This window comes from Panthera pardus, unplaced genomic scaffold (genome assembly GCF_024362965.1).
Source record: "Panthera pardus isolate Hobbes unplaced genomic scaffold, ASM2436296v1 HiC_scaffold_1, whole genome shotgun sequence".
Lineage (NCBI taxonomy): Eukaryota > Metazoa > Chordata > Mammalia > Carnivora > Felidae > Panthera > Panthera pardus.
Genome location: NW_026526654.1, coordinates 90,147,355 through 90,161,540, shown reverse-complemented (window position 1 = coordinate 90,161,540; position 14,186 = coordinate 90,147,355). Strand labels below are relative to the sequence as shown.

At 34.8% G+C, this 14,186-nt stretch overlaps 1 protein-coding gene across 8 annotated transcripts in view; it reads right to left on the bottom strand.

The window, feature by feature from the left end:
* ZMYM5 (zinc finger MYM-type containing 5) overlaps nt 1–14,186 on the bottom strand; it is a 32,877-nt gene that overhangs the window by 11,818 nt on the left and 6,873 nt on the right. For 5 of the 8 annotated variants that reach the window (XM_053901151.1, XM_053901138.1, XM_053901134.1 and 2 more), the window contains exons 3-4: nt 11,203–11,725; nt 10,872–10,965 (exon numbers count right to left, since the gene is read on the bottom strand). In XM_053901151.1, coding sequence (XP_053757126.1) covers nt 10,872–10,965; nt 11,203–11,725 — 617 coding nt within the window. Of the gene's footprint in view, nt 1–6,167; nt 7,087–10,864; nt 10,966–11,202; nt 11,726–14,186 lie in introns of those variants that run through there. The other 3 variants (XM_053901152.1, XM_053901148.1, XM_053901157.1) reach the window with 2 other exon arrangements.

Sequence of the window (14,186 nt, the reverse complement as noted above, 5' to 3'; positions counted from 1 at the left end):
ATCCAAAGCAGGCTCTAGGCTCCGAGCTATCAGCACAGACCCTGATGCAGGGCTCGAACTCACAAGCTGTGAGATCATGACCTGAGCCGAAGTCAGAAGCTTAACCAACTGAGCCATCCAGATGCCCCTATCCACTTTGTATTTGAACGATACTCTATTGTGCCCAAACTGTAAATGGTGGCCCTTGAATTGTGCAATGCGGTAGTTATCAATTCTTAAGGACCCTAGGTTCAAAATGCATTTCCTGACTTACTAGATGGTGCAAGTACATTAAATTGTTTTGCTTTTCTCAACTACAAACTGGAAATGATATCTAACTCATCAGAGTGTTATGAAGACTAAATGAGATAATGCATATAGTAAAGCAGTATGTTTGGTACACAGGGCATTTGCAAAAAAAATATTTAGCCACTTTTTTGTCTCAAAGAGGAAAGTATTAATATATTACAAAATAAAGCAAATATGCAAATCAAAGATAAGTACAGAATCTGGTATGTGATGTACATTTTCATAACCACTTCCTCCCTAATACGAAAAATATAAAGCATAGAAAAGAAAAAATTTTACAGTGACCACTCATATGCCCACCAAGTCTATTCTCTCCTCTTTTACTATTTTTGCTTTATCAACATCTATTCATCCCTCTAAACAATGTGTTTTGTGTATTTCAAGCAAATGCAGAACATCATTATACTCCCCTCTAAAATACTTCTTATTCATTTTATTTTAGAAAGCGAGAGCAAAAGCAGAAGAGAGGGACAGAGGGTGGGGAGCAGGGAGAGAGAGAGACAGAATCTTAAGCAGGCTTCATGCTCAGCACAGAGCCCAATGTGGGGCTCGATTCCACGACCATGAGACCACTGACATAAGCCAAAATTAAGTCGGATGCTCAGCTGACTGGGCCACCCAGGCACCACTATTTATTTTAAATTTCATTTATTCATTTTAAGTAAGCTCTACACCCAATGTGGGGCTTGAACTCATGATCTCAATATCAACAGCTGCATGCTCTACCAACTACACCAGCCAGGCACCCTTCCAAAATACTTTTTAAAGCAACTCTTTCTACAGTTTCTTCTCAGCCTTCTAAATATTATTTCATAATCATTAATATAGGTGATGGATTATTCTGCAAAGTCTCAGTTTTCCTAACTTCACACACGGACTCCTCCATCATATATTATTGCTAGCTTCAAAATGGTACAATATTATGTACAGGTAGTAATGTTTCTCAAACTTTAACATTCACGAGATCACCTAAGAATCTTGTTTAAACAGAGACTCTAAGGGTGCCTGGCTGGCTCAGTCAGTAAAGCATACAACTCTTGACCTCGAGGCTGGGAGTTTGGGCCCCACAATAGGTGTAGAGATTACTTAAAAGTCAAATATTTAAAAATATATACATACATACATGCATATAGATTCTAAATCAACAGGTTTAGGGAAGGGCCTGAGGTTCTGCATTTCTTTCTTTTTTTTAGTGTTTATTTTTGAGAGAGAGAGAGAGAGAGAGAGAGCACGTGCACACACGCAAGCTCAGGGGAGGAGCAGAGAGAGGGAGACAGAAGATCTGAAGTAGGCTCTGTGCGGACAGCAGAGAGCCTGATGCAAGGCTTGAACTCACAAACCGTGAGATTATGACCTGAGTCGAAGTCGGATGCCTAAATGACTGAGCCACCCAGGTGCCCCAAGGTTCTGCCTTTCTAACTAACTCTTGCATGATGATGAAGCTTTGAGGCCCTAGAGTACTGAATTATTCTGTCACCTCTCTTCAAAAATAGCTTTGGTCATTAACAAGAGGTCTATGGCCCCCCTCCACCTATCACATCCTCAAAGGCCTTTCAAAGTACTACTAACATTAACAACTATACTTTCAGTTTTAAATTACCCACCTACTGCTTCTAATTTTCTTTGTCCTATTTCAAGATACCTTTATCTTACAAGCAAAAGTAGAATGGAACAAGTAACAAAAGCAACTCTCTCAGACCATAGGATGACATGCTGGCAAATACAGAATATAGTACAATGAACTTTTTTTTTTATCACCTAGTACTCAGAAGTTTCATTACTACTCAATTTTCCTACTCTGAACCATTCCAAAGAAAACAAAAATTACATATTCATCTATATAACAAATATAGGTTGTGTATCATCTTCTTCTGGGATCAAACTTCCCTGTGTATCATCTAGATACCAAACTAGATTTAATAAATGACAGAAACAAAGGATAGGAACCATTACAAGATTTGTTATTACCATTAATATGGGAGAAATAAGAACCCCAAAGAAAAAATACTGGTTTTTGTAATTTTGAGGAGTTATCCATACTTAAGGGAAGCATATTTATATACAACTATGGAATGTGGGACATCAATGTATGCTCAGGACAATAATTAGATTCTGAAATTTCTTTTTCACTTTAGCTTTGGTGCATAAAGCAAATGCTTCCTTTGTTAATACCACAACTATTTGTTTTCTGGAAATTTCAGAGTTTCTTATTTCATCAAATTTTTATTTTATTTCATTTTATTTTTGGTATTCGTGTCTACAGGTTAAACTTAACCTCTCAATCAAATTCTTCCATATCCTACCCTAAGTATGTTTTAAGAAAAGGGGCCAAGCAGATTATTTGGTACAAATCCCTCATTATATGCAAGGAAAATTAAGACCTAGAAGTTACATTACTTATCCAAAAATCTAATAAATATTAGACATACTATTGACTTTCAGGTGTTCTTCATTTCTTCCTGCATCTAAACTCTTCTGCCTAAAAAATATTTTAGTATTTCTTTAGTGTTGGTCTGCTAGTGAAAAGTTCTTTTGGTGTCTCAGTGGGGTTTGTTTGTTTTTGCATGTTAAAGAATAACATGTATGCATAAAGTTTATAAATCTTAAGTGTGGAGCTCAATTAAATTTTTTATAATGAATATACTTGCATGACTACCATCCAGAAGCCTGGTCTTTTCTCACTAAATAATTTCCTGCCTTTCCCACAAGCCATCCGTATTATGACCTCAAAGATTAGTTTTCTCTTTTTTTTTTTGAAATTCACATACATAAAATCATACAGTATGTACTCTTTTGTGCCTGATTACCTTAACTCAACATCTTGTCTGTAAATTTCATTCACACTGAATATATAGTTCATTATTTTGCACTGCTGTTGAAAATTCCATTATGTGGCTAGTACTATTTATCTGCCCTATTTTTTTTAAGTTGTATTTATTTAAGTAATCTCTACACCCGTTGTGGGGTTCAAACTCACGACCCCAAGATCCCAAGCTGCTTGCTCTTCCAACTGATCCAGACAGGCGCCCCATCCATCCGATTGTTGATGGACATTTGGATTGCTTCCAATTTTGACTATGATTTCTACATATGTCTTCTAATAGTTTCTTAATGTATTTATCCTGCTTGGGATTTGGATTTGTAAATGTTCTTTAATTTGTAAGTTAATGCTTTCTCTCCATTTTAGAAAATTCTCAGTTGTACCTCTTCTGTCTTGTTTCTTTCCAGAACATTAAATACATGTCCTCTTCATCAAGTGTCATACATCTTTTACATTCTTTTCTGGATTTCCACCCTTTTGACTTCTCTGATTCATTCTGGATGATTTTCTCTGAGATTTCTTCCAGTTCACTTACAACTCTTCAGCTTTGCCCAGCCTGCAGTTAAAATGATTAGTTCCTTAGAATCTTTGTCTGATAATCCTATTATCTGGATCTCCAAACCTTGCTTCTATTGTCTGTTTTCCTCTTGATTTCTGGCGTATGGCCTTGGATCTTCATGCTGCTGATTGCTTTTCATTCTGTTTGTATGAAAAACTGAAGGGCACCTAGTTGGCTCAGCTGGTTGAGCATCTGACTTTGGCTCTGGTCATGATCTCACAGTTTCTGAGTTTGAGCCCCACATCAGGCTCACTGCTGTCAGCGCAGAGCCCACTTCAGATCTTCTGTCCCTCACTGACTTGTACTCTCTCAAAAATAAACAAATAAAAAACTGAAAAAAATTTGAAGCTCTGGATTAGGTCAGCATCCCAAACTAAAGGTTGGAAAGGTTGTGTTTGTTGGTTTGGGGTTTTTTTGTTTGTTTTTAAAAAATGTTTTAAAGTTTATTTTGAGATAGACAGAGACCATGCGAGTTGGGGAGAAGTGGGGGGGGGGGGGGAGACAGAGAGAGAGAGAGAGAGAGAGAGAGAGAGAGAGAGAGAGAACCCCAGCCAGGCTCTGTGCTGCTAGCACCAAGCCTAATATAGGGCTCGAATTCACAAAACAGAGAAATCATGATCTGAGCCCAAACCAAGAGTCAGATGCTTAAGCAATTGAGCCACCCAGGTGCCCCATGTTTGTTTTTTACCAGTATCCCTCTTTGCGGGCCTCTGTGAATCTACTGAAAGTTCCACTTAGATTTTCAGCCTTTCTCTGCAGTTTTGTCTGGAACTGAACACACACCCACAAGAGAAAAGCAGCCACAAGTAACAGATTACTTCTCAGAGGCTCCTTCTCTTAGATCTTAGAGCCCTCATTTTCCCACTATATTTATATAAGCAGAAATATAATGCCCTAAAATCAGAATAATGGCCAGAAATGTTTATAATGCAATAAAAAATAAAACAGATGCAAGAGCAATTTCTACATTATAGGTATTTTCTGTGATGAGATTTTTGCTGTTTATATAAAGATAGGTGATGAATATATAACTTTCACTGAAATAGAGCCAACACTAAAAGTTAATGTAAGGATTAAATGATTCAAAGGTCCAGTCAATGGACAATAATCTTATTTTTATAAGATGAAATGCAAAATTTTATGTGTACTTTATGCAAAGCCATAATTTTGTATGATGAAATTTGAACCTATAAGCCCTGGATTTTTATGTAACTCAACTCCAAAAATCTTCATCTTGCTCTTATTTTTTTTCTTTTTCCTTTTTTGGAAATCCTTCAATTTTTAGACGTAGAACGCACAGCTAAACTAAATAAGACACTCTGGAGAAGCTCTAAGTAACAAAAATTATAATAATAATGTAATTGGTGCCATCTTCTTCTAGAAGTCCGGTAGAAATTAGTTTTACTAATGCTAATAGCAAGCAAAAGCAAAAACAAAACCTAGGGCCAATACTAAAATTAGACAACTATTACTATGCTTGCTATATTCAAGTTAAAGAGGAAAAATAGCAACAATGACAAAAAGACTGTCCTTTTCACAGTTGACTTAACACTTAAGAAAGCTTCAAACATTTACAAATTTTTTTAATTTATTATTTTTTTAAAGTAATCTCTACGCCCAACGTGGTGTTTGAACTCACAACCCCTAGGTCAAGAGTTGTACACTCCAACAACTGAGCCATCCAGAAAACCCCAGCTTCAAACATCACTCTTCACTTGACAACTTGGTAAACATTCTTTTTAGAATTCTACACTGTTATTATTTAAAGGATATAGTTCTGTCACTTTTGTCCCCAAAAACAGAATTTTAGAGAGCTCAGGAACACTGTAAATTCATCCACCCTTCATAAACAATAGAAATTTGTTGTCATATATCATAAACAGTTTAAACATATGTAGTTAAGAACATCTCCATTTAGATGAATGAGTGTCAATTGAGCCATGTAATGTTTTCTTTGTTGTATTTTAAAATCACTGATACTTTGAATGATAAGAAAATATAAAAATGTAAAATACATTTTGAATTAGTGAGATAAAGGGATGACAAGCCAAGAGTAATCAAAACCACTTCCAAATAACATTTGCAAGTCTCAATTATAGCCACAATTTCAGTGGAATGATGGTATAGCATCTAACTACAGGATGCTTTTTATATTATCAGTCTATGCTATGCTTTTAAGTTGAAAAGCATCTTACTTATCCACATTTACCAACAAATACACAACTTAAACTTATTCAGAAGGTGAAAAATGGCCAAGGTTGAAACATAAAAAAATACATGGCAAGGTTTCTGGTTTTAACTGCACTTAAGAGCTTATATATACATAAGATGGAATTCATGCTTACACAAATAGCTATTTAAAATTTAATAAATAATTCTAAAACAAAATGTAAATAAAAGAAATACACAGATCCAAAAGGATGATTTTCAATGGACATGAATATTTCAAGTCTTCAACATCTTCAATTGTTTCATCAAAGAGATCACAAGTTTTCATGATATGATTTCTCAGGTTTAATTCTTATTCAATAAACAAAAGATGTACATAATAATAAATAGATGCAAACATAAATTCATAAAAAGCATGCAAATATATTTTTTAAAATTCAATGATGTGTAAATTAAGATGACACCACCTTTTAATGATCAGTTCAGCAAACATTAACACTCCTACCCCCGAGCTTACAATATGGAGAAAAAATGTATGCTGTAAGAAAAGTAATACCATTTTTTGGTGGGGGCAATTTTACATTAACCATCAAAACCTTTAAAAATACATTGATGAGGAGGCACCTGGGTGGCTCAGTCAGTTAATCGTCTGACACTTGACTTCAGCTCAGGTGATAATCTGAGGTTGTGGGCTCCACGCTGGGAAAGGAGCCTGCTTAAGATTCTCTCTCCCACTTTGGCCCCTCCCCCATACATGTGCTCTCTTTCGCTCTCAAAAAACCCAACTAAAATTATTAAACTAAATGAAAAATAAAAATATGTTGACACTTTGACTTAACAATTCCACCTACAGAAACTTTTCTAAAGAAGTGTGTCAACTTACAGAGATATTCATGAAAAACCTGTTTACAATTGCAAAGACTAGAAACAACTTCAAATAACAAATGATTATATAAACATAAAAAAGATAATTATATCTGACAAGAACTAATAATGATGAAATGTCAAATGCCCCCCTACCCTAACCCCAGGTCAAGAACAAAGCAAGGCTCTATACTCTCACCATTTCTATTCAACACTGTATTAGAAAAAGAAATAATAGGGGATCTGTGAGGCCAAACTATTTCCATAATAATACTAAGATTATTTGCATTTTTCACTGTTGGCATTTACAATAATGGTAACAAAAGCAGCGATGGGTATAACTGCTGGCAGTGGAACTGAACTGTATTTCTTCACTACCACATATCTGAGAAAAGAAAAAGTATCACCTTCACTTATTTATGGTTGTTATTCCAACACCAAATGGTCAATACAATTCTAATACTAACCAGGAGTTAGCATCAGACCCCAAAGGTTTAAATGGCATAGCCCCCAACAAGATTGCCAGTCATTTCAGATGCCACCCATACTTCCGCCCAACTGGCTATAAATCAAGGAGGTTCCTGATTTATTTATCCTCTCGGGTTTGATAATTTGCTAGAATGACTCATAGAACTCAGAGGAGCTCTATACTTAAAATCAGTTTTTTTTCCCCCAAGTTTTATTTATTTTTGAGAAAGAGGGAGGGAGAGAGAGAGAGAGAGAGAGAGAGAGAGAATCCCAGGCAGACTCTGTGCTGTCAGCGTAGAGCCCAATGCAGGGCTCGAACCCACAAACAGTGAGATCATGACCTAGGCTGAAATCCAGAGTCAGAGGCTTAACGGATTAAGCCACCCAGGTGCCCCACAATCACAGTTTTAATATAAAGGATACAAATCAGGAGCAATCAAATGAGATAAAGAAGGGTAAAGTTTGGAAGGTCCCAAATGCAGAGCTTCTGTGCCTACTCTCTCTGGAATCAGGTGTGTTACCTACCTGGCACATTGATAAGCTCAACAACCAGGAAGCTGCATTGAGTTTCAGTGTCTAGCTTTTATTGGTGTTTCATTGCATAGGTATGACTGACAGACTTCTTCACTGCATGTGACTGAACTCAATCTCTAGCCTTCCTCTCCTCCCTCAAGGCTGGACTGGCTAAAACCTCCAACACTCTAATCACATGATGGGTCTTTCTGATGACCCTCTCTCAGCCTTTCTCTGATCAAAGTCTTAGCCCAAACAAATTCAGATGTGATCCAAAGGGCTCGTAAATAGAAAAGACAATCCCAATCCTTGGGAAATTCCAAGGACTTAGTCTCTGTCCTAAGACCTAAGGACAAAGGCCAGTGTTATTATTTATTAAACAGATATCCACGATGAAATAATAAAAATTAGTATCGATTTTACTAGATTTCAGCCTTTGACTACATCTTAATATTCTGTGTGATGAACAGGGAAGCATGCCTAAAACACTTCTGTTTCATACCAAAATACAATGGTTGTCTGAAGGCAAAGTGGAAAAGCACTTATAAAATAGTTACATTGCAAGCTAAACTAGGCTTTTTTCACGAAATACCATTTTTACTTAAAAGAATAACTAACAAACTGATTACTGACATTTTCTTGAAAACAAATCAAGAAAAATTCACTTCAAGAAAAATGACAGTATTTGTTGCTAAGAGAAAATTTGAGCTTTCAAGTGAAAATCAACATCTTTGAAAACCTGTATCCACCACTGTCACCTTGACAGCTTTCTAAAGTGTCAACATTTAAAATAACACATCAACATCTAGAAGTTCAATGAATGGATATTTTCAAAATATATATATTTTTTATTTGACCAAAGCACAATGTAACCGAATCATACAAAGGTAAAAGATCCATCCACAGATCAATGAATCTTAATGTAATAAGTATGAAAACTTCGTTATATGATTTCAGATTCCACATTGTTAAGAACCTGTAAGAAACTGCCACTTATCAAGTTTTGGGACTGTTATCAAAAAACCCATAACTATCCATAATTCTCTAAAAAGATCACTAAAACAGTACTCCCTCCTACAACCAAATACCTATGTGAGGCCAGATTTTTTTATACTTCAAACAAAACAAGATATTGCAACAGATTCAATGTAGAAATAGATGCGAGGAGATACCATACACTTCACTGTCTTCTATTAAGCCAGACTTTAAAGAGATTTGCAGAAGTGTGAAAAAATGGCACTGTTCACTAAATTTTTAAAATAGTTTTCATTAAAAATTATATTTTGTCATATAATATGTAATTATTGTTAAATACTTAAGAAAATTTCTTACACATTAATTTCTAATAACATAATTGATATAAATTAAAAAATCTTGGGGTCCCCGATTATTTTTGAGAGTGAAACTGAGCCCAAAATGTTTGAGAACTGTCCTGTAGAAATAATAAACAATGTAGACAAAGAAATTTAGTGGACAGTTTCAACAATAAAAAATGGGATACTATACAAATGCTAATAAAAAGGTAGAGGAATGTGTTATCTCAGACAAAAATCTTATACACATGGAAAATTCTATTTTTAAAATGATGTGAAAATTTAGATTAAGTAAACCAACAGAAACACAAAATTATATATAATGTGCTCTAAATTATATATATATATATTTTTTAATGTTTATTTATTTTTGAGACAGAGAGAGACAGAGCATGAACAGGGGAGGGGCAGAGAGAGAGGGAGACACAGAATCTGAAACTGGCTCCAGGCTCTGAGCTGTCAGCACAGAGCCCGACGCGGGGCTCGAACTCACGCACCATGAGGTCATGACCTGAGCTTAAGTTGGACGCTTAACCGACTGAGCCACCCAGGCGCCCCTAAATTATATTTTTTTAAAACCATGGAGGCAAAAGACTGAAAACAAAATTTTAGCAGTAGTCCTTGCTAGTTGGTAGGATAAGGTGACAGATACTTTATTTCTAGCCATAATTTCTTACAAATATTCTATAATAATCATGTAGTATTCTCATAACCAGAGAAAAAGATTAATTTAAAAAAAGAAAAAAAATTCTGGCATTCCATTAAAAGCAGTAAATGAGGCTCTTAAATCTAGTTCCTTTTCAGTCCTTTCCTAAACTTCTAAGTTGGTCAATAGCTTAAAGCACTAAAATGACCAAAAACCAATACCAAAACAAAAATTTTAACTCTCAAACAAACACCACACTAAATCATGACAAAGCTGCCAAAAAGATCTGCTAAGTTTTAAATAATTCTCATTATATTTTAACTTTATCAGAAAAAGACTGCCCATATAAGCTTTAAAAATGTAGGCCTCTATGCATGCCTCGGTGGCTCTGTGGGTTGAGTGTCCAACTCCCGATTTCAACTCAGGTCATGATCTCAGGGTCATGGGTATGAGCCCTGCACTGGGCTTTGTGCTGATTGTCCAGCCTGCTTAAGATTCTCTCCACCCGCCCCCCCGCCCCACCCTTCTCCCACATGCTCACCTGCTCCCTCTCAAAAATAAATAAATAAATAAATAGACAAAAAAATTAAAAAACTATATAGAGTTTTTAAAATAACTTTTAAAATAAAGGCATAATCTGCTGATTTAAAAACAAAAATAAAGAGACAAGCAGTCCAAAAGTAAACATTTGAAATGCAAAAATTGAAATTTCAAGTTATGTTATTACAAGTTAAATAAAATTAAATTATTACATATTACTTTATTTCTTCAATTCACTATCCATTTTTTAATTCTATGATTTGAAACTAGGGGCACGTGGATGGCTCAGTCAGTTAAGCAGCTGACTTCGGCTCAGGTCATGATCTCGCGGTTCATGGGTTCAGGCCCCACATCAGGCTCTGTGCTGACAGCTCAGAGCCTGAGGCCAGCTTTGGATTCTGTGTCTTCCTCTCTCTCTGCCCCTCCCCCGCTCATGCTCAGTCTGTCTCTCTCAAAAATGAATGTTAAAAAAAAATTAAAAAAAAAAAAAAGAAACTAGGTAGGTGGTTGTAGTAATTATGGAGGTTTTCAATTAAAACACTTCAGATGTAAATCGCAGTGGGTAAAACAGATTTAATTTCTGAAAAATCAGGGACCAAGTAGATTGCAAGTAAAATATTCTATCTTAATATGAAAGTCAAGAAAAAAAAGTATTTCATGTATAGATCAATAAAATCACTTACTGCTTACCAGGACTATGATGAGTTGTAAATCCTCCATTCTGAAATTCACCTCCTGCCACATTCATTCTACCAGGATTAAAAGGTCCTACTGCAGTCTTGGTCTGTGAAGTCAAAGATGGGGCGTATGTTTGTATATTAACACCAAAATTACTTGACTGAAGTCCTTTAGCGACATCTCCCAAGTTGGTATTCTACAGTGATGTTATACGTGTAATCATTAAGTTCATATCTCGCCCAGCATTCAGAGCTTATACCTGTTTCTAAGGTTGTAACATTAGCAATAGGAATTTCAGAGTCGATTCTGTAGTGATAACATTATTACCCATTCCTGCATTTACCTTACTTCTTGAAAGACTGGAAGTGGAGAAATTCAAATCTTTGGTTCTATTTTTAGTTCCAGGAAGTCCCCATTCAATATAATTGGAAGAATTTTTCTTGTCTTCTCCATTTGTTTCTATGTCCTCTTCATCATCGATAATAATCGTCTCACTTATATTTCCCTTCTGAGAAGCTGAATCTCTTGAGGAAGGAAGAATTATGGAATAATTTCCTTGTAGACTTTCATTTCTTGATGAAGCAAATATAAAATTTCTTTGATCAGTTACTGCTGGAGCAGAAGTTGAAGGAGGTTGTATAGATTCAATAAATACAACATCATCATCATCATCATCATCATCATCATCATCATCATCATCTTCCACTGATGAGTTTCTAGATCTATTGACTAAAGAACTAGTTGGGCCACCAAATGAATTTCCAACATCCATGAGGCTAGCTGCCATGGCTTTACTCTTTAATAAAACAGGAGTCTGTTCAGCCAAGTCTAATCCTCTCACTGAACGTTTATCCATGCCAAAGAACCTGTAACAGAGGAAAGTAAATAACAAAAGTTCTAGTATATTATGATCATTGTGTTTTATTGCAATGAAATTTTAAATTCTGGTGAGTTTTATCCAACCCTCAAGGAAAATATTGTTACTCATTTTGTTTTTCCTCTCTCATTAACCATTTAATGCCTACCTCAGAGTTTGATGGAAATTAATCATCCAATTTGTAGTAGTCCTTAAAAAAATGCACTCATAGTACTCAATTTAACTTACCCTTTACAATGAAAAAAAAAATCTAAGTCTTCTTTTGAAATAGGAAATAGTAACAAAATCATTCTATCAAATACCAATCACCCAGGATCCAAATACAATCACTATACTATACTTTTGTCTACTAAAGTGACTATCATCTAATCCTTATTGCTCTAGCGTCTTTGTCACTGTTTTTCAAATTCTCCGCTTCTAACATAACTTTGATTAAATCTTCCTTATCCTTGTCCAGAAATTGCCAGACATTATGCTACGGGTTTTTCATGTAAAATTCTGAAAACAGCTCCATAATATAGGTATAACTTAATCTACTTTACAAATCAGGAAAGGAAAACCAACTAAATTGTTCTAGGTAAGACTGAGTAGAACTTAAACCCCAGGCCCTAACTCTAGGCCTCAAATTCTTAGCATTCATTTATATTCAACAAATACTTCTGTGAACCTGCTCTGCACTAGGGTATGACAAAGGAAAGGATCCAGCAGACAGACATAATTGAAGAATCTGGAAAAGTAAATAACCGATGAAGCAAGGATCTTAAAAGTAGACAGGAGATATGTGCACAGGTGGTAATGGAACTGATTATGAGTAAAAAAATCACCTCTATCTGAAAGACAAGGAAAAGCTAAGTATAACTGGAATATTTGTAAGTACATAGAAATGATAAATGAAAAGCTGAGGTAAGTTTATATATGACAGCCTCAATGTTCTTAGAATTTCAAGAATAAAGAACATGGGAACTGTATGGGTATTAAATTATTAAGAAAACTCATTTCATATGGCAGTCTTCATTCCATTTTAAACAACTCATACTGAAATATGCTGCATAACATTTCTCTTCAAAAATTTTCCCAACTAATTTTAATTGATAATAAAGTCATGCAATAAGTAAAGTTTATTCTTAGTATGTGTTATATCTTTAAATATTAACTCAGTTAATGCTTATAAAAGTGAAGTGAAACTATTCTTTTTCCCATTTTACCCATTAGGAAATGAAGACTCAGAAGATACGTAATCAGCATAGCCTGTTCAAATGTCCAAAGGATAGAGTTAGGATTGAAATCTAAGAAATCTGACTCTAGAATCGATTTCATAGCCAGTATATTATATGCAATTAATGTATAAAGCAATTTTTAGAAATTACTTATCTTTTATTAAGATGAAAATCAACATTCAGAAAGTCTATTTTAAAGAAAAGATAACAAATCTAAGAGACCACTTTAAAAGGGTTATAAAAACCACAAAAGTTGGGATCATGATTAACATTCATCCAGTAAACTGGTTACATGGTTGATTTTCAAAGGAAAGAGGCAATAATTTAGCCTAAACTGAATTATGACATATAAGAGCTGTTATACATGAATTCTCTTAGTCCTTTGTATCTATATTTGAATAAACCTACAACAGAGAAGAACAACTTCTGGAAAAGGGCTATTGCTGACGCCACAGTATCCTCTGGTGACATGTCTTAATCTTTTCAAAGAAAATAAAAGAAAGACCATTCTTCATGCTTTGCTCACTGCAGTCCTCCATCTCTGAAAAAAGATTTAAGTATTCATCTACTCTCAAATCACAGATTATAAAAAAGTTAAACTACTGCTAAAACTCACTGTGCATATAATTTGACCAAATACTTTAATTTCAGAAACAGAAGACTACAGAAAAGTTTTGACTACTTCTATAATATCCAAAAACAGAAAAAGTTACACTTCAGCAATTAGTTGTGTGGCACTGAGCAAATTACTTCACCTCATTAAGTTTTCTAAACTATAAACTGTAAATGGGGATAATATACAATTCCAAGGTTTTTATTCAGATAACTGGACATGTAAGTCCCTGGCGTCTGCTTGGATCATATTAAAGAAAGTAAAAAAAGTTAAATCCCTCTCCTATGAGAAGGTATTCAGGCAAATACTTTGCTTACATCCTGGGATTTCAACAAGTGTCTGATCTTAAACATTTAGCTAGTCTCCTTTGGTATCTTAATCATCTACAACTGATAACCAATGTTTAACATATTTTCATTTTGATACAATGAAAATTAATGTAATCTCAAGTAATGGAAAAGGAAAGGAAAATCTGCACAGAGAAATTTGATAAAAGATTATAACACCACCATGCAAAAAAGTTAGGCTGCAGACCAAATAAGAATGTTAAATGCAGACTATCTCTAGATAATTGGTAACAACTTTGTAAAATTAACAGGGTATTTAATTAGGGGTAAAGA